Source organism: Mercenaria mercenaria, chromosome 15, assembly GCF_021730395.1.
Source record: "Mercenaria mercenaria strain notata chromosome 15, MADL_Memer_1, whole genome shotgun sequence".
In the NCBI taxonomy this organism is placed as follows: Eukaryota; Metazoa; Mollusca; class Bivalvia; order Venerida; family Veneridae; genus Mercenaria; species Mercenaria mercenaria.
In genome coordinates this window covers 42,471,775-42,493,853 of record NC_069375.1, presented here as the reverse complement: position 1 = coordinate 42,493,853, position 22,079 = coordinate 42,471,775, and the positions used below count along the sequence as shown (strand labels likewise).

The 22,079-nt window shown below is 35.7% G+C and overlaps 2 protein-coding genes across 4 annotated transcripts in view; one reads left to right on the top strand and one right to left on the bottom strand.

The window, feature by feature from the left end:
• Positions 1-338: 338 nt before the first annotated feature.
• On the bottom strand, positions 339-18,799 carry LOC123553314 (peroxisome biogenesis factor 10-like). Its single transcript, XM_045343064.2, has 8 exons — positions 18,718-18,799; positions 15,574-15,688; positions 14,959-15,039; positions 12,288-12,364; positions 10,149-10,397; positions 6,575-6,753; positions 5,194-5,317; positions 339-4,215 (listed from the first exon to the last, which is right to left on the bottom strand). Exons 2-8 carry the CDS (start codon positions 15,680-15,682, stop codon positions 4,141-4,143), a joined length of 894 nt encoding a protein of 297 aa, XP_045198999.2. The 5' UTR covers positions 15,683-15,688; positions 18,718-18,799; the 3' UTR covers positions 339-4,140.
• The window catches only part of LOC123553303 (ZZ-type zinc finger-containing protein 3-like), a 26,608-nt gene continuing 23,297 nt past the window's right edge, over positions 18,769-22,079 (top strand). For 2 of the 3 annotated variants that reach the window (XM_053525103.1, XM_053525101.1), the window contains exon 1: positions 18,769-18,880. The gene's annotated coding sequence lies outside the window, so the exon portion shown is untranslated. The remainder of the gene's footprint in view (positions 18,881-22,079) is intronic. The other variant, XM_053525102.1, reaches the window with a different exon arrangement.

Sequence of the window (22,079 nt, the reverse complement as noted above, 5' to 3'; positions counted from 1 at the left end):
GGCGATGGTAAACAAGTGTTGAAAGTTTCAAAGCTTTATCTTCAAAGACTTTGTGAAAATATGAACTGGTACGAAAAACTTAACCCAGATTTCTAAGTCAAAAAGGGCCATAATTCAGCCAAATTCCTTGGTGGAGTTATGTGCTCTTGCCTATAACTGGACATGGTGATGGTAAACAAGTGCAGAAAGTTTCAAAGCTTTATCTCAAGAGACTTTGTCAAAATATGAACTGGTACGAAAAATTTAACCAAGATATCTAAGTCGAAAGGGGCCATAATTCAGCCAAAATCCTTGACGGAGTTATGTACTCTTGCCTATAACTGGACATGGTGATGGTAAACAATTGTTGAAAGTTTCAAAGCTTTATCTCAAAAGACTTTGTCAAAATATGAACTGGTACGAAAAACTTAACCATGATTTCTAAGTCAAAAGGGGCCATAATTCAGCCAAAATCCCTGATGGAGTTATGTGCTCTTGCCTAAAACTGGCCATGGTGATGGTAAACAAGTGTTGAAAGTTTCAAAGCTTTATCTCAAAAGACTTTGTCAAAATGTAGACTGGTACGAAAAACTTAACCAAGGTGTGACGCCGACGCCGACACAGACGCCGTGGTGAGTAGGATAGCTCTACTTATTCTTCGAATAGTCGAGCTAAAAATTCATATTCTAATGAATATGACCGAACTTTAATTTTAAAGCAAGATCATTTTTAGACAAAATCTGGAGGTCAGTATGTCTCACATTTATTGCAATTTGAATTCATTTTCAGCTACTTTAACTTTAAAAGTGAAGTTTTGATATGGATTTGGTTAGATCGGAGAATACATGAAAGCTGATACATTCACTTCAATCCACTTGTCTATAATAATTAATATGTAATTATTGTCTTTTAGTGAGGTTGATATGAACATTTAGCAACTTATACTCACTGTTCCGGACTGATAAAATCCTCATACATGAATTGACCAAGCCTGAAAGGCGTTAATTGTTTTATTTTTAAAGGTTAATGGAATTAAAGAGAAATCAAATACATTTGTATCAGTTGGTTATTTCCCCCAGTAAAATGTCTAAAATATGTAAAAGGTCTTATAGTTTTAATGTGAAACTGTCAAGACATTACAGTTAGAGGTCAATATGCGAGTTCTGCTCTGCCTACTAGTCAATACTTATAGGCTATTAGATTTGTATTGGGAAATATGCACGAGTTCTGAAGCGGAAATACTGCGCGACTTTAGGAGCGCTTTATTCTTCCACTAATTAAAGGAGTACATATTTCCCAGTGCAAAGATAATAACCTTTTTATTACATACCTATCTACACCTATAAATATAATGTAAATATCATGAATTTGTTCAATAGCCATAATAAGTATGACAATAAAAGAATCAATTGCAATGACAAACATTATATTACGTAATACATCAGATATGAAATTCAGGGGTCAGTGTATGGAAAAATATTGACATTTCCGGTTCCATTGCATCTTCACGGGGAAAGAAACGAGTTTGTAATAAAACATTTTATCATCTGACTTTGTTTCAGACCAATGGAACAGATTATAAATATAGATTTAATAAAAAACATGTAAAACCATTAAACAGTTATATTTGCTGGGAAATGAATTAAAAAAAAAAAAGTTTAAACTAAACTAAGATAAGTATTATGAATATACAAATGTGAAGAAACAACGGAAACTAGAAAAATTATAACTACCCAAAACTGATACTCAATTATAATTATTCAATCAATAAACATGCAATCATATGAAAGTATTATTATATCTGTGATATCTGTGTACGTAAAAATTACTTCAAACTAGAAAATGCTTTTGTAAAAAAGCGCATGTCTCCCCCAATGCAAAGTCCTATAGGCACGAAGTCAATAGGGGTCAGGAGCGAAAGTCAAAGAGACACTTATGGTTGGCTGCAATAGGGATCATCTACTTGGCATGTCCAGTCATCCCGCTAAATTTCAACACTAGTGGCCTAGTGGTTCTCAAGTCACTGTTCAGGCTCCTGTGACCTTGACCTTTGATCAAGTGACCTCAAAATAAATACGGGTCATCTACTTTGCATGTCCAATCATCCTATTAAGTTTCAAAATTGTAGGTCAAGTGGTTCTCAAGTTATTTTCCAAAAAATGATTTTACATGAACAGGCCACTGTGACCTTGACCTTTATTAGACTGACCCCAAAATCAATAGGGGTCATCTACTCTGCATGTTCAATCATCCTGTGAAGTTTCAACATTCTGGGTCAAGTGGTTCTCAAGTTATTGATTGGAACTGGTTATCAATGTTCAGGCCCCTGTGACCTTGACCTTTAACGGAGTGACCCCAAAAACAATAAGGTCATTTACTCTGCATGAACAATCATCCTATGAAGTTTCAACATTCTGGGTCGAGAGGTTCTCAAGTTACTGATTGGAAATGGTTTTCCATGTTCAGGCCCCTGTGGCCTTGACCTTTAACAGAGTGACCCTAAAATCGTTAGGGTTCATCTACTCTGCATGACCAATCATCCTACAAAGTTTCATCATTCTGGGTCAAGTGGTTCTCAAGTTACTGACCGGAAATGGTTCTCAATGTTCGGGCCCCTGTGACCCTGACCTTTCACAGAGTGACCCCAAAATCGTTAGGGGTCATCTACTCTTTATGATCAATCATCCTATTAAGTTTCAACATTCTGGGTCAAGTGGTTCTCAAGTTACTGACTGGAAATGGTTTTCAATGTTCAGGCCCCTGTGACTTTGATCTTTAATGGAGTGACCCCAAAATCGATAGGGGTCATCTACTTTGCATGTACAATCATCCTATGAAGTTTCAACATTCTGGGTCAAGTGGTTCTCTAGTTATTGATCAGAAATGGTTTTCAATGTTCAGGTCCCTGTGACCTTGACCTTTGATGGAGTGACCCAAAATCAATAGGGGTCGTCTACTCTTTATGACCAATCATCCGATCAAGTTTCAACATTCTGGGTCAAGTGGTTCTCTAGTTATTGATTGGAAATGGTTTTCAATGTTCAGGCCCCTGTGACCTTGACCTTTGACGGAGTGACCCCAAAATCAATAGGGGTCATCTACTCTTCATGAACAATCATCGTATGAAGTTTCAACATTCTGGGTCAAGTGGTTCTCTAGTTATTGATCGGAAATGGTTTTCAATGTACAGGCCCCTGTGACCTTGACCTTTGACGGAGTGACCCCAAAATCAATAGGGGTCATCTACTCTTCATGACCAATCATCCTATGAAGTTTCAACATTCTGGGTCAAGTGGTTCTCTAGTTATTGATCGGAAATGGTTTTCAATGTTCAGGCCCCTGTGACCTTGACCTTTGATGGAGTGACCCCAAAAACAATAGGGGTTGTCTACTCCAGCAGCCCTACAACCCTATGAAGTTTGAAAGTTCTAGGTCAAATGGTTCTCCAGTTATTGCTCGGAAATGAAGTGTGACGGACGGACGGACAGGGCAAAAACAATATGTCTCCTGGGGGAGACATAATTATCCATAAAGGCAAGAAAAAGACAAAGAAATCCACCACACAAGTCTATCGCGCCAATTCTATGAACATATGTTAATGTCAGATACAAGAACATTTCTTTACATTTATACATTTTCAAATTCTAATGGTCTTTCTTTCAAAGTGAAACCGTTTCACCTATCTACTACATACATAGATTCATGCACTGCTGCTTTATTAAAATCAAGTTCTGAAAATATCTACGAGTAAAGACATTTTCAAAACAAATGTATTAATTAGTCATTTCTCAATCATCTATCTTTCTTGTAACCAATAACTAAAATGGATATCTTAATACACATCACTCATAACCTTAAATCAAGTGAACATATTAAATCATAATAAGCACCATTTCATAATTTGTCAATATATCTATCACAGTCATGCTCAAGGTCTATACCGTGAAATAATTAAACTTGGGCATGAATTTCTGTGCTTTGAGCCAAACAGTTATTTTACTGGGGATATAATTCATGGATTTCAACTTCTGGACATAAAACAAGTGGGGATTTTACTTGTTTGTTGGGATTTCATTTTGTTGACTGACTCTAGGATGAAAATTAGTGACCCATGAATATTAATGATATCACAGTATTGAGTGCTCAAGTTTAAAGTCTCGTTTATGGTGGATCCATATTCTGCAACGGTACAATTCTATGTTGTTCAAACTTTTCTCTGCAAAGAGGACATTCAGCCTGAAAAACAAACGTTTTTTAACAGTTAGTGAACCCCTCAACTAAAATTGGCATTACTGTAAATTACTGAATTGTCTGAAAGGCTGATTTCAAAACTGGAACTTGTGTGGGGGATAAAATATTTGCTTGACATGTGTATTTTTCTGTATTATGCTTTCCTGGAGCATTACATTTGGCAAAAAGTGGGGGCCAGGGGAGGGAGGATTTATTAAGGTTGTAGAATTTTTTTGTATATCTTTCAGTTAACATAAACTTATAGTAATAAACTTTTAATGAATGAATAATGGAGGCCTGGGGATGTTCCAGGGAGGGCGTGACATGGGTAATACCGGTATTCTGTATTTAGCCAACTTGTTAATTACACTACACAACTTATTTACATCAGCTTTTTCACAAAAATATTTATTTTTTTACAAATGCAGACAGTTAATAAATATTAAAGGGAAAATAAATCCCTCATATAACCTGCTGATTTTACTGCAGACAGACTGAAATTGAACAGAAATATAACAGAAAATAAGCTGAAATTTGGAAATCAAGACTCAGTAAACCGACACTTGTTTGTTTGGTTGTTTTTTTTGTTTAGATACATTTTTCAACAGTACTTCTGTTATGTAACAGCAGGTAGTAAGGCATAACATGTTCTCTGTAAATAGTTGCCAACTTCTCCACATGAATTAGATTCAGAGATGGAGGATGAATGACATAGTTTTTGTGCTTTCCATATTGAGAAAATATTGGGTGTATTTTGGATAATGTCGAAGTCAATGCTAGTTTCCCATTAACAGTTTTGCTACTGTACAACTATATCAGATTATTTATCTAATGACAAAGACTGACCACTTTCTAAAGCTATGTCAGCGTGCAACAACCTCATAACATGAATGTAATAATCTCAGGTTAACTTCAGTCAGAATCAAAATTTTAGTTATAGACAAAATCAGACAACAATTAACACAAAGTTCAACAAGTACATACTTTACTGGAACACCAATCATGAATGCAGCTCCAACAAAATAAATGACCACATGGTGTTACTGAGCTGTGTTTTCTCTCCTCCAGACATAGAGAGCACTTCCTGTCTTCACTAACATAGCTGGCACTATGAACAGAGAATAAAGAAACAATGATAATTGTTTTGGTTTATAATCAGAAACAAAATACAGTCGAGACTGCCTTAACGACCCCCGGAATTTAGCGACTCCCTGTCATATTCGACCCTATTTTATGCTCCGGATGCAATTTACTATTAAAAGAGTCTGAATTAAGCAACCCCCTGTCTTACGCGACAAGCGACTGTGAAATCAGGCTCCCGAATCGATATTTAGACCGTTTTCAGCGACTTTGAGACGCTCCCTCGCAAAATTTTACACGACAGAGTTACCGTTGAACGGTTCTTTATCTCGCATGAAGTTGTTTGAGACAAGAACTTATTTGTTTACAAAAAATGGCTGATGAAAAACATAAAAAAGGAATGTTTTGACATTAGAACAGCGTGTTAAGGCACTTGAATTGTTCGATTAGGGAAAACCAGCGTATAAAGTCGCTGAAGAATTCGGAGTCGGTGCATAAATTAACTTTATTCCTGGTGAAACAAAAATATGGCAGTATTTAACAGGAAACGACAAAGTAAACACAGATTAAAGATGCAGTCAATAATCGAATAAATGACAATGAATAATTAGTACACAAAAATATAAATGTCATAAACCTCAGTGTGTAAGTAGTTCAAATGGAACATTTATATTTTACTGCTCCCCTTTATTTTCTTGCCAGATCATGAGCTTAAATTTGTTTTATCAACATCATACGAATGATGCAAATTATTTGAAAAATGTTTATTTTATCAATATGCAATTAAAGAAATAGTATTTAATCATTTTCCACTCCTACCTTAAAAGAGACCAATATATAAGTATCCGATATTCATATACTTTAATAGGAAAAATATATGAAACCAGCGTCATCCTGTTAAGTGAGACTGTTTTAAGAGACTCCCTGTCATATGTTACCTTTTTCGCTGCTTCCCAAAGTCGGTCTCTTAAAACAGTCTCGACTGTAACTGAATTTTTGTCTAATGAAAGCTAAGTCTCATAAGCCATTCAAATACCGTCCAACTGAATCAAGGGAGGTAAATTGGTCTTGAAAAATTCAAACCACAAAAAAACCCACTATAAAACCTTAAATATATAAGGGGCAATAACAATTTTTTGTGGATTTCATCGCTGCGTCAAACACTAAGATTACATCCAAAGGAGCACATAAAGTTATTCAATTTTAATTTATCTTTAAAATTTGAGATCTTATTTATTAAACAACTTTTTTTGGGACAAAACCATAAAAGTTCATCATACAGTACCTTTCTTTTTCCTGTTCATCTGAAGCTAGAAGGTTTTTATGTTTTGACCTATCTTTGATGTATCTGTAAGTGCCTAGCAGACCAGAGCCAATCAGCTGTGCCAGTGTGATCCCACCCAGCACCTTGAAGCTGTGCGATACAGTGTCCTCTGTTACTGTCGACCGTGCTGCATACTGTATCTGAAAACATTAACATAAATGTGTTCACATAAATATCATTACAATACTGTAAAAACATGATGATTCATTGAAAATTTTCATTTAATACAACATTACACCAGATTTATACAGCGCCCTTTTCGTGATAAACGCATTCAAAGGCACTTTAGTAGTTTATTTACATATCGAAGGCACCAAAGTCATTCTCTACTAGTACTCTATACATGGTACCATTAATTCAAGAAATTAAATGAGCCGCGCCATGAGAAAACCAACATAGTGGCTTTGCGACCAGCATGGATCCAGACCAGCCTGCGCATCTGCGCATCTGCGCAGTCTGGTCAGGATCCATGCTGTTCGCTAACAGTTTCTCTAATTGCTATAGGCTTTGAAAGCGAACAGCATGGATCCTGACCAGACTGCGCGGATGCGCAGGCTGGTCTGGATCCATGCTGGTCGCAAACCCACAATCATGTTGGTTTTCTCATGGCGCGGCTCAAATGTCAAGGAACAAATTGAATTGTCCCTCACCCTTTTTAATTTTAAATCCAGAGGTTGTGTCCTCATTAAATGGCTTTTCCTACCTGAAACTTACACACTACTATGGAAGCAATATCAAAACAGAAGACATTATCAAGATCACTGTCTTATGGGTTTCATCAAGGGCCAGACCCCTAGAACCCACTCTAACTTGCAACTTTCACCCTCTACTTAAACCCCTGCCATCTGCACATAGGAGTGCATTGACTTTCCTAGTTAGCACCATTTTAGTTTCTCCTTACCACAAGTCACTATTGTTCAAAACAAATAACCACAATAGTTCCTAAATGACAATGACATATATATCCTTAAGTTTATTATTACAGGGTCCTAATGCACTTGAATGTATAAAATATACTGTTAGGTGAAACATTTTTTCGGCGAACGCCGTCTAAATTTGTTTTCGTTACCAATGCCATGTGACTTCAATTTGCAAATCAAACTACTTGATAACGCATTATAGATAATTTATCAAAACGGAAGATTTATGCAACACTCTGCCTGATTGGACGAGAGTGGCAATTTCTTTCACTCTGTTGATTGTGCTACGCTGAGTGAAATGTAGACAAAGCGTTTATCCTAAACGATGCTGTTCACAGTTTTAAATCTAACTTTGGCTCAGTATATTTAGCAAGAATATTGTTTATCTCAAAATGATAAGTAAGTTTAATAAATATGATAAAAACCTGTTCAAATACTAACATATATCAAATTAAAGAAAGAGCTGAATACGGTCTGCGTATCACATGAATAAGGGTGTGATAAGAGTCTTTTATGTAGAGAAGTGCCTTTTAAAAGATTTTCCTTGATACCATTGTCGTCTGTATATGAAAGGTTTCTTGCTTTTTTGGCTTATTCAGATTGCATATTAAAATGAGTACTTGTTTGCTTTGATATATTTGTTATAAATTATTTAACTGATTTATTATATATGAATATTTTTCTTTAGTATGGTATGCAAATATTGAACTCAGTTGAAATCTGTTTTATTATATATATGCTATATAATGACTGAATCTCATTACACTGAAATGAAGGTATGCTGCATACAGTTTATCTATGTGATATGACTACGGTCAAACTTTGCTTATGAAACAGAAATACTGAAATAATTACAATTGTATGTTTTGCTTGACCTTCACTTTGTTATAGGTGTGACGTCATTGTCCAAAGATTCATGAATAGCGAATATGCATTTGTTAAAGCGGGATCAGTTGGCCTATTTTAGAAATAAATAAAAATAATAAATAAAAAAAATCCTTTAATTGATTTTTTCTCATGTATTCTAATCAAACTTGATTTGTAGCATCTTTTTTAGGCCCGCAGCCAACTTTGTTCAGCTGGGACATTTGACCCCTTTTAGGGGCTGCTAGAGCTAAAACTAGAAATGCCTTTATACAGCGTCTCATGAACAGCTTGGTGGATCTTTGTCATACTTGGTCTCGAGCATCATTATAAGGTCCTCTTCCAAATTTATTTATATAGGAACTTGGGCCCTATTAGGGACCACTATAGCTAAAAGTAGATATGCCTTTCTTCGCATTAACCACTAAAATGTAATGGATTTTTATCAAACTCTATGTGTAACAATATCGTAAGGTCTCTGCTATTTTGTTACAAATGGGGATAGGGACCAATTTAGCTAAAAATATAAACACGTTTAATGACCTATTCTCATGAACCGCTTCATGAATCTTCATCAAACTACTGCTGTAATTCGTCTAAGGATAAATGAAACAAAATTGCAACCCTACGAAACCTTTGTGAAAAATTAAAAGAGAACCATTTAAATTGTTAAAGTGCGGTGTTTAGTTTTGCAATTTGAAAAATGTTAGATCAAAGATGAATGTTAGATGAAAAATTCATAAACTTCTATCCTTATTACAATTCGCCGACCATCATTTTTAAAGATATTTCTTGTTTTGTACTGAGCATGAAATATATTATTTTCTTTTTAAATCATATTTCCAGTATTACTGGTAGTATTATTTTTTTTCCATATATTTATAACTGGTTTGAATATTTGATTAATAGCAAAGAAGAAAGTTTTACTGAATTCATTGTTTTCATTACCTCCCTCTATGGGTTTGACCATAATAAGTTAAGGTTTAGCACTGAAAGTAATATTTCTATAACCATCTGATTATACAATTTTTTTTTTCATTTTGACAGCTACCTGTTTATCTGTTTATAACATGAAGTTAAAAGCTTTATAAACTTTAACCTTACTTGTTGTTTTGTAAATCATCTGCTAGCTATATTAAAGCTAAACTAAGAGCTATTTGTAAAACACATCTACACCCCCAACCCATGACGACCTGTCAGAGGCAACTGGGTATGTGTGAAATCATTTTATTTAATACCTGGTAAAGAAGACAAGATAATGATTGTAGATGACTGTAGGCCACAGCATATTTAAGTTATTGAGGAAAAACCATTTTCAATCTCATCTTTGTTCTACAGTCTGACAGAAGGCTACAACAGACAGACCAACCAACAATGAGCAAAGATGGGTGAGGATGGTGGGGATGGGGTGGGGCTGTGGTGGGGGTTCAGAAAGCATAAGAATGAATTTTAATGTGCCCAGATATTACATGGTGAAAATGTGTTCAAATATCAAAATTCAATGTGAAACTCCTACTTGTAAAATGTAAATATATACCAAAATTTTATTATACAACTGTACAATTTCATGAATTATCCGAACAACAAGGTTCCAAAGTTACAAAACCAAATTTGAGGAACACAGTCTCTTAACTCCAGCATCTGATCGGACGACTTAGAGTTCATTACTGAAATTGACCAATGGCAGGCCTGCATTCTGAGACTGGTTCCTAAACTCAGTTTCATAACCTCAAAGCATGGAATTCACTTACATACTGTACATCATTTATCCTTTTTGCTAAATGGTAGAATATGCCCTTCAGATAGAACATTGCCATGTGTAGTCTGTGAACATACAGCACAACAGTCCTTACAATTGGAATACATTTGAGTAGAAATTCTCTTGTTTCCATGGGAATCTCTTGACTATCATGTGACCTTAATTTCTTTTCCAGCCAATCGAATACTTTACGGAGGCCATATGGAGTAAGAACATGGAGGAAAACCATGAAACCACGCCTCTGAAAATAGAACAGAGTAATATGTTCGATAATAAAAACTTAAAAGCTTTGTGAGTTCAATTCAGAAAGAATACAGCAATTTCATAGAACAGTACAGAATGTTCAAATGTGATTGAAGAGAAAAAAGAAATCAACACCAAATGCATAAATGCATGTTTTTTAATAGCTTACCAATGGTGATGGTATCAACACAGCAAACATAAACTACAGCTATCACTAAAGGTGATGAATGTACCCCCCGCATGCACTGACACAGTACATTGCAATTTGATGCACACAAGATTGCATAATTATATGGACTGTATGTATATAGACTGTATGTATACAGTATAGTAACAAAAAACAAAGTCCCATAACTATGCAGAATATTTATCTAAAAGAATGTAACATGCACCATGCACAACTAGGGTTGGTACTGATCACTTGTGTAAAGTTTCATTAAACTGTGTGTAAGGGTTTGGTAGATTAGGCACGCACAAGATTGCATATGCAGACTGTATGTACATAGTATGTTAACAAGAAACAAAGTCCCATAACTCTGCAATTTTTGTTGCTGAAAGAACTTAACATGCCCTATGCACAACTACTGTTGTTACTGATCACTTGTGTGAAGTTTCATTAAATTGTGTCAAGGGGATGAGGAGAGATGGTGCGCACAAGATTTTGTCTATGTATACACTATATAGTAAAGTAACAAAAAAACAAAGTCCCATAACTCTGCAAATTTTTTTTCTGAAAGAACCTAACATGCCCCATGCACAACTACTGTTGTTACTGATCACTTGTGTGAAGTTTCATTAAATTGTGTCAAGGGGATGAGGAGAGATGGTGCGCACAAGATTGTGTCTATGTATATAGTAAAGTAACAAAAAAACAAAGTCCCATAACTCTACAAAAAAATTTTCTGAAAGAATCTAACATGCCCCATGCACAACTACTGTTGTTACTGATCACTTGTGTGAAGTTTCATTAAATTGTGTCAAGGGGATGAGGAGAGATGGTGCGCACAAGATTGTGTCTATGTATATAGTATAGTAACAAAAAAACAAAGTCCCATAACTCTGCAAATTTTTTTTCTAAAAGAACCTAACATGCCCCATGCACAACTACTGTTGGTACTGATCACTTGTGTGAAGTTTCATTAAATTGTGTCAAGGGGATGAGGGGAGATGGTGCGCACAAGATTGTGTCTATGTATATAGTAAAGTAACAAAAAAACAAAGTCCCATAACTCTGCAATTTTTTTTTCTAAATGAACCTAACATGCCCCATGCACAACTACTGTTGGTACTGATCACTTGTGTGAAGTTTCATTAAATTCTGTCAAGGGGATAAGGAGAGATGGTGCGCACAAGATTGCGTCTACGGCCAGACGGCCAGACGGACAGACAGACAGACAACCTGAAACCAGTATTACCCCCCTTACAACTTTGTTGTCGGGGGGTACAATAAATACATGTTTGCATAGCTTACCAATGGTGATGTTATAAACATTCTGCATACACAAGTACATGTTTGCATAGCTTACCAATGGTGACTGTATCAATACAGCAAACATAAATACATGTTTGCAAAACTTACCAATGGTGATGGTACCAATACAGCAAACATAAATACATGTTTGCACAGCTTACCAATGGCGATGGTACCAATACAGCAAACATAAATACATGTTTGCACAGCTTACCAATGGCGATGGTACCAATACAGCAAACATAAATACATGTTTGCACAGCTTACCAATGGCGATGGTACCAATACAGCAAACATAAATAGATGTTTGCACAGCTTACCAATGATGATGGTACTAATACAGCAAACATAAATACATGTTTACCAATGGTGAAAGTATCAACACAGCAGACAAAAATACATGTTTGCATAGCTTACCAATGGTGATGGTATCTGTCTTTTGGTATGGTCCACTTGAATAATGTTAACATACTCCTCACCTATTGTTTGAAATCCTAAAAAAATGTCAAGACAAGATTCATCCACCCAATGTTATAATAATAATATGGAGTCATCATTTGTTTGTCATTTCAACAAAGTAGGAAACCAAGGGCCATATACTCAGAGAAAATCAATGATTGACTCAAAGACCAATTGGATCACTTTTTGCCACAAGACATCAGGTTCATTAGTACTCATACAAGTAACTGACAACTTCTCCACAAACCTCAGTTGTGTAGGACTAAATGATTTAAGATACACTGTCTACCATCATATTGTCATGAAGAACATACATCAAACCTTTGGATCGAACTTTTGACCTCTAGATCCATAGTTACTTATATCTAACTGTACTGGCTAATACAGTATGCTGAAAACAAAACAAGAAGGCCATGAAGGCCCTGTATCGCTCACCTGACCTATTGACCTAAAGATCATCAAGATAAACATTCTGACCAAGTTCCATTATGGTCATAAATGTGGTCTCTAAAGTGTTAACTAGCTTTTCCTTTGATTTGACCCGGTGACCTAGTTTTTGACCCCACATGACCCAGATTCGAAACTGACCTAAAGATCATCAAGATTAACATTCTGACTAAGTTTCATGAAGATATAGTCATAAATGTGGCCTCTAGAGTGTTAACTAGCTTTTCCTTTGATTTGACCTAGTGACCTAGTTTCTGACCCCACCTGACCCAGATCTGAACTTGACCTATAGATCGTCAAGATCAACATTCTGACCAAGTTTCATTAAGATATGGTCATAAATGTGGCCTCTACAGTGTTAACTAGCTTTTCTTTTGATTTGACCTGGTGACCTAGTTTTTGATCCTACATGACCCAGATTCAAACTGTCCTTGAGACTATCAAGATTAACATTCTGACCAAGATTCATGAAGATACAGTCATAAATGTGGCCTCTACAGTGTTAACAAGCTTTTCCTTTGATTTGACCTGGTGACCTAGTTTTTGACCCAGATGACCCAATATCGAACTCGTCCAAAATTTTACTGTGTTCCTCAAATTTGGTTTTGTAACTTTGGGTAACATTCTGACCAAGTTTCATTAAGACTGGGCCAAAATTGTGACCTCTAGAGTGTTAACAAGCTTTTCCTTTGATTTGACCTGGTGACATAGTTTTTGAACTCAGATGACCCAATAACAAATTCGTCCAAGATTTTATTGAGAGTAACATTCTGACCAAGTTTCATTAACATTGGGCCAAAATTGTGACCTCTAAAGTGTTAACAAGCTTTTTCTTTGATATGACCTGGTGACCTAGTTTTTGACCCCAGATGACCCAATATTAAGCTTGTCCAAGATTTTATTGAGGGTATCATTCTGACCAAGCTTCATTAAGATTGGGCCAAAACTGTGACCTCTAGAGTGTTAACAGTGAAATTGTTGACGACGGACACATGGCTATCACAAAAGCTCACCTTAGAGCACTTCGTGCTCAGGTGAGCTAAAAACTGACCATACTGTCTGGATGTTTTGGTTTCTTTAGCACTTTTGCAAATGATTAAATCTAATATGAAAGATCCCATGTTATTTATCATCACTAACTTGTTCCCCACATGTTAATTTGTTTGTTTTGTTGGGTTTAACATTGCACTGACACAATTATGTCATATGGTGACGTTCCAGCTTTGATGGTGGAGGAAGACCCCAGGTTCCCCTCCATGCATTATTTCATCACATGCAGAAACCTTGGAAGAACCACCAACCTCTTGTAAGCCAGCTGGATGGCTTCCTCACATGAAGAATTCAACACCCCAAGTGAGGCTCATACCCACATTGGTGAGGGGCAAGTGATTTGAAGTCAGCAACCTTAACCACTTGGCCACAGAGGCCCCTTCCACAAGTTAAGGACAATCTAAACCTCCAATCATGAATAAGAACTAGAACATGAATGACCAGATATATATTTTTAGGTTATTAGTTATGTAATGAGAAATATGCACCAGTTTTGCAGCAGAAATATTGCGCAACTTCAGGAGTGCAATATCATTCTGCTAAAGAATGAGTGCATATTTCTCATTCAACGCTAGTAATGATTCATCTTATTATGTACATATCTACACAAAATAGATATTGTATAAATATTATAAATTTGTTAAATAGCCTGAACAGAATTGAAAATATTAATAAATCAATGCAAAGACACTCATCAAAATGGCATCACACAACGGATATTAAATTCAGCATCAATAGAAATCATGGAAAAAATATTGACGTTTTTGCTTCCACTGCAACTTAATGGACAACAGAAATGAATACACGTATGTAATAATGTTTTTATTACAATCATAACAGAGAACATTTCTCTTGACTTGAGCTGCATCATGAGAAAACCAACATAGTGGTTTTGTGACCAGCATGGATCCAGACCAGCCTGCACATCCACGCAGTCTGGTCAGGATCCATGCTGTTCGCTAACAGTTTCTCTAATTGCAATAGGCTCTGACAGCAAACAGCATGTATCCTGATCAGAATGCGCAGATCAATGCTGGTCGCAAACACACTATGTTGGTTTTCTCACAGCGTGGCTCATTTCTCTTGATTTATAGTTTTGTATTCTGTTATTTTAAGCAAACAAGCTACTAACCAGATAATGTAGTGAGCAGGAAGTACCCTAGGTCAGCAAGGATTTCTACTTCTTTCCTCCAACCAATCCAAACTCTTGGTCCTGAAGATATAACAAAAGTTCTGTTTCAGTCTCGCAAATATGTCTTCTACCAGAAAAAGAAAGAATATATGAAATCAAAGAAACGGTTTTGTGAGCATTATGGACCCAGATCCACCTGCACATCCATGCATTCTGATCCAGATCAAAACTGTTTGCTTATCACTTGCAAATATTAAAGCGCTGAAACTAATAAATGAAAAGTATGGATGTACATCAATCTGAATCTTTGCCATTGCAAAGCCCTAACGTTAGTTTTCACAATGCAGCACTCATATCTAATACAGAGACCATAGAGAAAAGAACTATTGTCTTTAATTAATTTTAAACATATATTTGTTGTAATGAAGGGTGAAAATGAAAGGCAAGATATCATGTTCTGTCTTAAAGTTTAAACATGATTTTGCAGACATTGTTTAAGTATTGATGCTAAAACTGCAGGCAGCTTTGCTTACATTGTATATGTAGATATAAAGAAAACAGCAAAATTCAGCAAATCTGGAACACTATGTATCAGAATATGGAAGAAATTCATACCAAATATGTTGTGAACAACATCAGCAGCTAACCCCCTCAAATAGGTCAGGTAATATTCATCTTTCTGCTGGGAGCGAATTATTTCAGCTTTACCACCTGCTTTGAACATGATACCCTGAAACATTAGAAGAACAATATTATCTTCTCAGGTAGGAAAACCACTATAATTTTTCAGTCATGGATGACTAGCCATTCCTACAGTGATTTTTTTACTTTTTTTGGCAACAGCCCATGCCTTTTTAACTGGGAATTTTTAGCGCGATAAACTTCAAAATTGGCAAAAATTAACAAACCTTAATAAAGAAATCATTTTGAAAAGTTTTATTTTAAGGTAAATTATTTCATAATTCAAGTATGCACTAAGGTTGAACAGACAGGACAGACAGGTTATTTTCTGATGTCACAGGATCTGATGGCTCAGATAGCTTAGGGTCACCATGAGCTTCTGTTGATTTCTGAGGGTCATTTTGTGGGGACTCAGATTTCTTGGACAGATCACTTTGCTTTTTCTGACGTTTGATTTGAATTTAATTTCTCTTTAACTTTACCAAAAGATGTTCGAATGTTCGGAGTACTGATGGCGTGTTTAAGTTTTATTTTCTTACTATAATATTTGGAATTATGCGACTTTTTTCGGTAATTTAGATAAGTTTCTAACAATTTTTTCCCACTCATTTTGACGCATGAAAAAGCGTTTAGGCTATATGCCAATAAAAGAAATTGTTCTTTGTTTCATATAAAATTCAGCTTCAGAACAATTTTGTTACAGTTTCTAAATTTTCACTCCGTCCTAGACCTATTTTCCACAAGATAACCATACATTTGCTTCAAGAAAACGAAAAGAAAAAGGGGTGTTGAATAGTATGCAGTGAAATGCAAGTCAACTGAAGTCAGGTACCCTCATATTGCTGCATTTCACAAAGCGGTCCGCAGAATAAACACCCTACTTTCGTTTTCATATAAACAACTCGAAAACATGCGAATATTAGCATGAAAAGTGTCCTATTTTATGTAAAATTCATTCCACAAGTGAAATAATGCCCATTTGGCCCCCGATTTACGCGCCAATGCGCGAAAAATGGAAAAATTAGGGTCTATTTATTAGGGACTTCTTTCAACTACACCACGGAAGCACATTTTTGACGAATTACTGCATTATGACCTTTAGCGACCGTGATGAAAGTCATACTAAATGCCGTACTATGCCGTGACCCGTTTTATGTAAACAACACGCTTCGAGTTTGCAACAAAATTCTGCGAATAAACCATAATTAGAGTCGGAATTTTTATGGTTATTTGCATCGTTTTAGTTCAACTTTCACAAGAAATCAATCTAATTGAGAAAAATCATCTCGTTTTGGGGAATTTTTAAGCATTTTTAGGGAATGTTGACCATTTTTGTCAGTTGGGAAGACACCGATTTCGGAGTCAAATCGGCGCAAAAAAAAATCACTGTCCTATGGTGTTTCTTTCCTGAACTGATTCGAAGCCAGCATTTTGCCCCAATCTTAATGGCAAGTAGTATGTTCCCCCCCACCCCCACCACACACACACAAATTCCAAGACAAAGATATAGCTTTTACCACTTTTTTTACAAGACTGTACCTATGAAACCTTAAACATTTGTAACACAAGGCAATATATTCTAATACATTACTGACCAATTTTTACTTAAATGAAAACATTTATAATTAAAAAGTTTTACTTTGCAACAACTCTGCATTTTGCTGTTCTACGAAATAACGACACATTTTTTTCCAATTGTAAAGGCCTCTATGTCCTATGACATTTGTCCAGGCATCTGATAAAAAAGAGATAACCAATTTAGGAAGACTTGGGTGTATGTTCTCCGTGACGATTTGATATGTGACATTGTGTCTGAAAGCATTCGTCCTCCGGACCGCCACCTCTGATTCATGTGGGGAAGCTGGCAATTACTTGTGGAGAAGAAGTTTGTATAAACTGAGAATAAATGAAGACCATCTTTCCCTAAAATTAGTAAAAATTTTTCCTTGCTCATGTAAATGATAAACAAGAGCTGTCTGTTGACAGTGCACTCGAAATTACTATTAGAAGAATTGATGTAAGTAGTGGTTCAAAATATTATCAAAGATTTTTAGATGCAAGAAGGAAAATAGATCAAAGACAAAATTTAATATCATTGCAATAATTATATTAACATGGGAATTAATCTTAAAGATTGCACAAAAATATTGCATGATGAGTAGGATAAGTCTATTTTTTTTATTTAAAGGTCTAGCTAGCAAAAAACTGTGAGTAGAAAAGATATGTATTCTTACAGTATAGTGATAGTAGGTTTATAGGCCACTTCCAACAGCTTTGCTGTTGGGTTATATGACTAAAAAATTATTAAAAAAGACGTTAAACTCAATCACACACACAACTCTTTAGTGACACGGTTACAGTGTCCGCCTACAGGTCATGAGGTCTGGGGTTGGAGCCCCAGTAGTGACCTTGGTATTTTCTTTCCCAGGGTTTACTTTAATGGCTACGAGGATGTTTTATGGACTCATGCGGTGAGCATGGAGGGTCAATATGGAGAGCTAGTGAGCTCTGAAAAGTAAAGGGAGCGAAGTGTAGTGACAGTAGGTTTATAGGGCTGTTGGGTTAATGCTTTAACAACGCGGTTAGAGTGTCCACCTATGGATCATGAGGTCCGGGGTTTGAGCCCCAGTAGGGACCTTGGTATTTTCTCTGCCAGGGTTTACTTTAATGGTGTCACAATTGTTTGACGGATTTATGCCGTGGGCATAGAGTGTCATCCTGGAGAGCTGGTGAGCTCTGAAAAGTAAAGGGTGAGAAGTGTAGCACTTGATAGTAAGTTTATAAGCCACTTCCAACAGTCTTGCTGTTGGGTAAACCCTTTAGGGACGTGGTAAGAGGGCATATCTATGGATCATGAGGTCCAGGGTTTAACCCCCAGTTGGGACCTTGGTATTTTCTCTCCCAGGGTTTACTTTAAGTCGTAGAGACTTCCTTATCCGAAATCGATAACATCCGAAATACGTCAAACGTGATTAGCGAATATTTCTGGTTTCTTTCATTGTCAGCAAGTATTGTTATTCATTATCAACAAACAGAAATGTAATTCACATACAGTTATAAAATATAAGTCACTTTCACCTGAAATAGCTGGCAAAAACGCGATATATCTGTTTGTGATCACTCCGGTTTGTCTGGGCGGTGTTGTCGTTATTATTACCAATTTGTCACTTTCACAATTCTAAAATTTAAATCCGATTTATATCACAGATTGCCGGCATCAAGACACTTTTCAAAGAGAGAAGTATATAACAGGAACATTTTTACCTATTTTATTTCAATTCAAGGAAATAGATCACTACTTTTTTGTAGATTTTTTAATCGAAATATGTGATTGTAACATAATTTCGCGACGCGACTTTGGACTAATAAGATCTATCTATCTATCATCCGTTAATGTCGAACACCTCACGGGATCAGTTATTCGGTAAGACCATATGCTTCCATGGTGTTGTATGATTCTGTGGTGTGGTCTATCATAGGAAATAACTTGTAGTATGGCAGTGGCTACGATTACAGTACCGTAATCCTAGCCTCCGATTCTAGGATTACGGAAGTTCCGTATTCGCTAGCAAGACATTTCGACCCCAAGACATTTCAACCCCAAGAGACAATTCGACCCCAAGACATTTCAACCCCAACTCCTAGGACATTTCGACCCCATTCAATGATATGCCTGAAAATCATCTAAGAATGCCGTCATTATTATAATTAAGCTTTAATTTAAACTGAATTGAGCAATTTCAAAATGTAGTAACGCTTAATTACCTATTAAAATGTTAAAATACGATTATTTTCGCGATAGTAAGATTTTTAGTTCGACTATTCATAGAATAGTGAGCTATTGCACTCGCCCATGCGTCGGCGTCCGCGTCGGCGTCTGCGTCCGCGTCCGCGTCCCGATTTTGGTTAAGGTTTTGTATGTAAGCTGGTATCTCAGTAACCACTTGTGGGAATGGATTGAAACTTCACACACTTATTCACTGTGACAAATTGACTTACATTGCACAGGTTCCATAACTCTTTTTTGCTTTTTTACAAAATTATGCCCCTTTTTCGACTTAGAAATTTTTGGTTAAGGTTTTGTATGTAAGCTGGTAACTCAGTAACCACTTGTGGGAATGGATTGAAACTTCACACACTTATTCACTGTGATGAACTGATCTACATTGCACAGGTTCCATAACTCTATTTTGCTTTTTTACAAAATTATGCCCCTTTTTCGACTTAGAAAATTTTGGTTAAGGTTTTGTATGTAAGCTGGTATCTCAGTACTTACTAATGGGAATGGATTGAAACTTCACATACTTGTTCACTGTCATGATCTGACATGCACTAAGCAAGTCCCATAACTCTACTCTCTTTTTTTTTCAAAATTATGCCCCTTTTTTGACTTAGCAGTTTTTGGTTAAATTTTTGTATGTAATCTGATATCTCAGTATCCACTAATTGGAATGGATTGAAACTTCACACACTTGTTCACTGTCATGATCTAACATGCACTGTGAAGGTCCCATAACTCTACTTGGCATTTTTACAAAATTATGCCCCTTTGACTTAGCAGTTTTTTGTTAAGTTTTTGTATGTAAGCTGGTATCTCAGTATCCACAAATTGGAAAGGATTGAAACTTCACACACTTGTTCACTGTCATGATATGACATGCAGTACAGAGGTTCAATACCTCTACTTTGCATTTTACAAAATTATGCCCCTTTTTCAACTTTTGTATTCATTCAATTGACAAGGCTGTTGAATAGTCGAGCGTTGCTGTCCTCCGACAGCTCTTGTTTTTATGAAAATGAGCCATATTTGTCTACATTTCTTTATTTTCTAAAATTCTTTTCTTAATTTCTTAAAGACTATATTAGTACATGCCTTCATATGAAAAATGAGTGATTTTTATCTCACAATAATGAAATAATCATCAATTATAAATTATTTTTTTTAAAAAAAGAAGATTTTTAAATCATGGGCTGATTTCGCTGATTTTAATTATGAAAATAACTTTAATAAAGTCAAACCTTTAATCAGACATCCCAACTTTTTCTGAATGCCAAGTGGGAGTTTTTGCTTTCCAAAGTGGGAGATTGATGTGTTCAAGTGGGAGATTTTATACCGCGGTAATTATGTTCATGATAACGAAGCTTTTAACAAATCTAATGATAATATAAACTTATTTGCCCTTATAAAATCACTAGTCTTAAAAAAATTCACTTGTCTATATCTTATTATTCATGCATTTTTAATGTTTTGTAACAATAATACATGAAGCCTTCTGTGCAAAATTTAATAGTTATGGCACTTTAAGCACTATGTCTAAATTCAAAACACCACTGAGAATTAAACCTGCACTTTTATTTCTTTTGTTGGAAAGAAGACTCCCCAGGTGAATTTTACATGACAAACAGTACAGCTGTTAGAACTGTAAAAACAAAATGTATATAGCTAAAAGAATAAAAGTTCAAGCAATAGAAAATTTACTGTTTGATTCTCATCCCTGTCAACCAGTATTTAAAACCCCTGGCTCAAATACTTTTATTGATCAAAATTCTGTTATCCAAAATTGAATGTCCGGGTATTGTTACACTTTCGTAGATTTGACTTAATCTCCAGTTAAAAGGATGTGTTTGACAAATTGTTATGATGCAAAGACAGTTCAACATCATTTGATAGTAAGTGATATTAAAATTTACCATGACATTTCCTCTTATCAAAATAATTCAAGAGAAATGTTTTTCTTGATCTTGATTTCGAGGCCTTCCGGCCGCAATAACTCATCGTTGTCGTCTCGATCTCCGGTAAATATGTCTTACAATGTAAATGTCTCTCAGGTAGTGTTTTGAAATTAAACTTTTACATTTAAGCATTTATATGGGTAAGTTCGTCTAATATAACGGGTCTTATGTCTTTCCATGGGTCGTCTTCTCCTGAACTAAGTAACAATTTGAGATCCAGATTACATATACCAGTTCTGAGATGCAAATTTGTTTTCATTATCTCTCTGTGATTCTCAATAATTGGGCATTCCAGAAGGTAATGTTCTACTGATTCTGGGTCACCACATTCACAATGAGGGTTACTGTCCAGTCCAACCTTGTGTCTATGCTCTTTTAAATTGCAGTGGCCATTCTGTAATTGTATAAGAATTCTTTGATTTGTACTTAAAACCTAGCAGGTTGACTCGGTGACCATCTACTTTCGATTTCAAAAAGTTACAGAAAAAGGTAAAGCCAGTATAATTTCTAATCTAAATTTGATTGAATTTAATTAGATATCTAATATCTGGATTTTAATTTCAATTGTGACACATTAATCAACACCTGGCTTTGTTAAATCGTGTAATAAACAATAATCAGCACGGGTAGAATAAGGTGCGAAAATATCTGAAAGCTGTTGTTTACAGACTCGTCAGTAGTGATACAGTATCAGATAGGCGCAAAGA

What these genes read in the sequence shown, in the direction of transcription:
- LOC123553314 (XM_045343064.2), bottom strand. Translation starts at nt 15,682, where the DNA reads ATGTTCAAAGCAGGTGGTAAAGCTGAAATAATTCGCTCCCAGCAGAAA. An exon ending in TGTTGTTCACAACATATTTG is followed by an intron (nt 15,040 to 15,573) that starts GTATGAATTTCT and finishes TTATATCTTCAG; the next exon opens with GACCAAGAGTTTGGATTGGT. An exon ending in GGATAAATGATGTACAGTAT is followed by an intron (nt 6,754 to 10,148) that starts GTAAGTGAATTC and finishes TAATGTTTTCAG; the next exon opens with ATACAGTATGCAGCACGGTC.